The sequence below is a fragment of the Triticum aestivum genome, unplaced genomic scaffold (genome assembly GCF_018294505.1).
Source record: "Triticum aestivum cultivar Chinese Spring unplaced genomic scaffold, IWGSC CS RefSeq v2.1 scaffold69221, whole genome shotgun sequence".
NCBI classification, from domain to species: domain Eukaryota; kingdom Viridiplantae; phylum Streptophyta; class Magnoliopsida; order Poales; family Poaceae; genus Triticum; species Triticum aestivum.
Genome location: NW_025248569.1, coordinates 1,372 through 2,314, shown reverse-complemented (window position 1 = coordinate 2,314; position 943 = coordinate 1,372). Strand labels below are relative to the sequence as shown.

General features: G+C 51.4%; 1 protein-coding gene across 1 annotated transcript; it reads right to left on the bottom strand.

Moving 5' to 3' along the window:
• Positions 1-16: 16 nt before the first annotated feature.
• On the bottom strand, positions 17-669 carry LOC123177258 (beta-myrcene/(E)-beta-ocimene synthase 2, chloroplastic; the record flags this gene model as incomplete). Its single annotated transcript, XM_044591110.1, is given in 2 exon segments — positions 17-276; positions 373-669. Coding segments are annotated over 2 exon segments (437 nt in total), but the record flags the coding sequence as incomplete, so codon positions are not given.
• Positions 670-943: the final 274 nt, after the last annotated feature.

Sequence of the window (943 nt, the reverse complement as noted above, 5' to 3'; positions counted from 1 at the left end):
TGGAGGGAAGAGGACGGGGAAACCACTCTCCCTGAGCAACCTGAACCTCAAGGCCGCGGAAGCAACATCACTGGGGTCGCTGGCCCAGTTGCACCGGTGACGCTTGTGGTGGACGGAGCTGAGGATACCGGCGATCTCCTCCTCAAAATGGTAGGCGATGCCGAGCCGTTGCACCGTGTCGACAAGCCCGAGCTTCGCAGCTTGGTGGTCGCCTCGGCTCGCCGCCACCAGCCGCTCCCTCACGCCAGCCTTCAACTTATCGACCTGTGACATCATCTATGCATGCACGGAATAAATTTCCATGAGTAATTCATCTACTTTATGTACTACTTGCCCGGTTGAAAATACGATATGTTCAGCTGATAAATGTACTTGATCTGCCTGTCCGCCATTGTTGGGCGAGAGCTGGAGGAGGGAGTCGTAATCCCAGGAGCTGGGAGCGTAGTTGGCAGACCGCCGAGCCGCCGCGGCACAGCGCACCGTTGCCGGCGAGGACGTCGGAAAGCATGTACTCATCGTGGCCATTGTTTGCTGCAATTGCCACGCCATGGTGCGCACTAGTTTGAGAGCTTGGCACTTGGCAGCGAGAGCTAGGCAACGAGGTTAGTACTTCTAAGCTGCAGTAGCCAATAAACTTACTGCTGCTTGCTGTTTGAGAGTAGCCAGAATACGTGCCAATTTATAGGCGAGCTACACCTAGGCACCCAGCAACATAGCTGACTCAGCCAGCATGAAAATCGTGGGACATGACGCATACCGAATTGCTAGTACTATTTCTTTTCAGCCACATATTTTTGTGGTGACTATCTGTACCAACATTTCCTCTGGAAGCTATTTTTTTTACCCAGATATCCAACGAACGTTAGATTTTTAGTCATGAAAAAGATTAACGTTTTCATGGAAATTTGTGTTCGTTGAGGATGACAAGTTTAGTTGGTGAGCA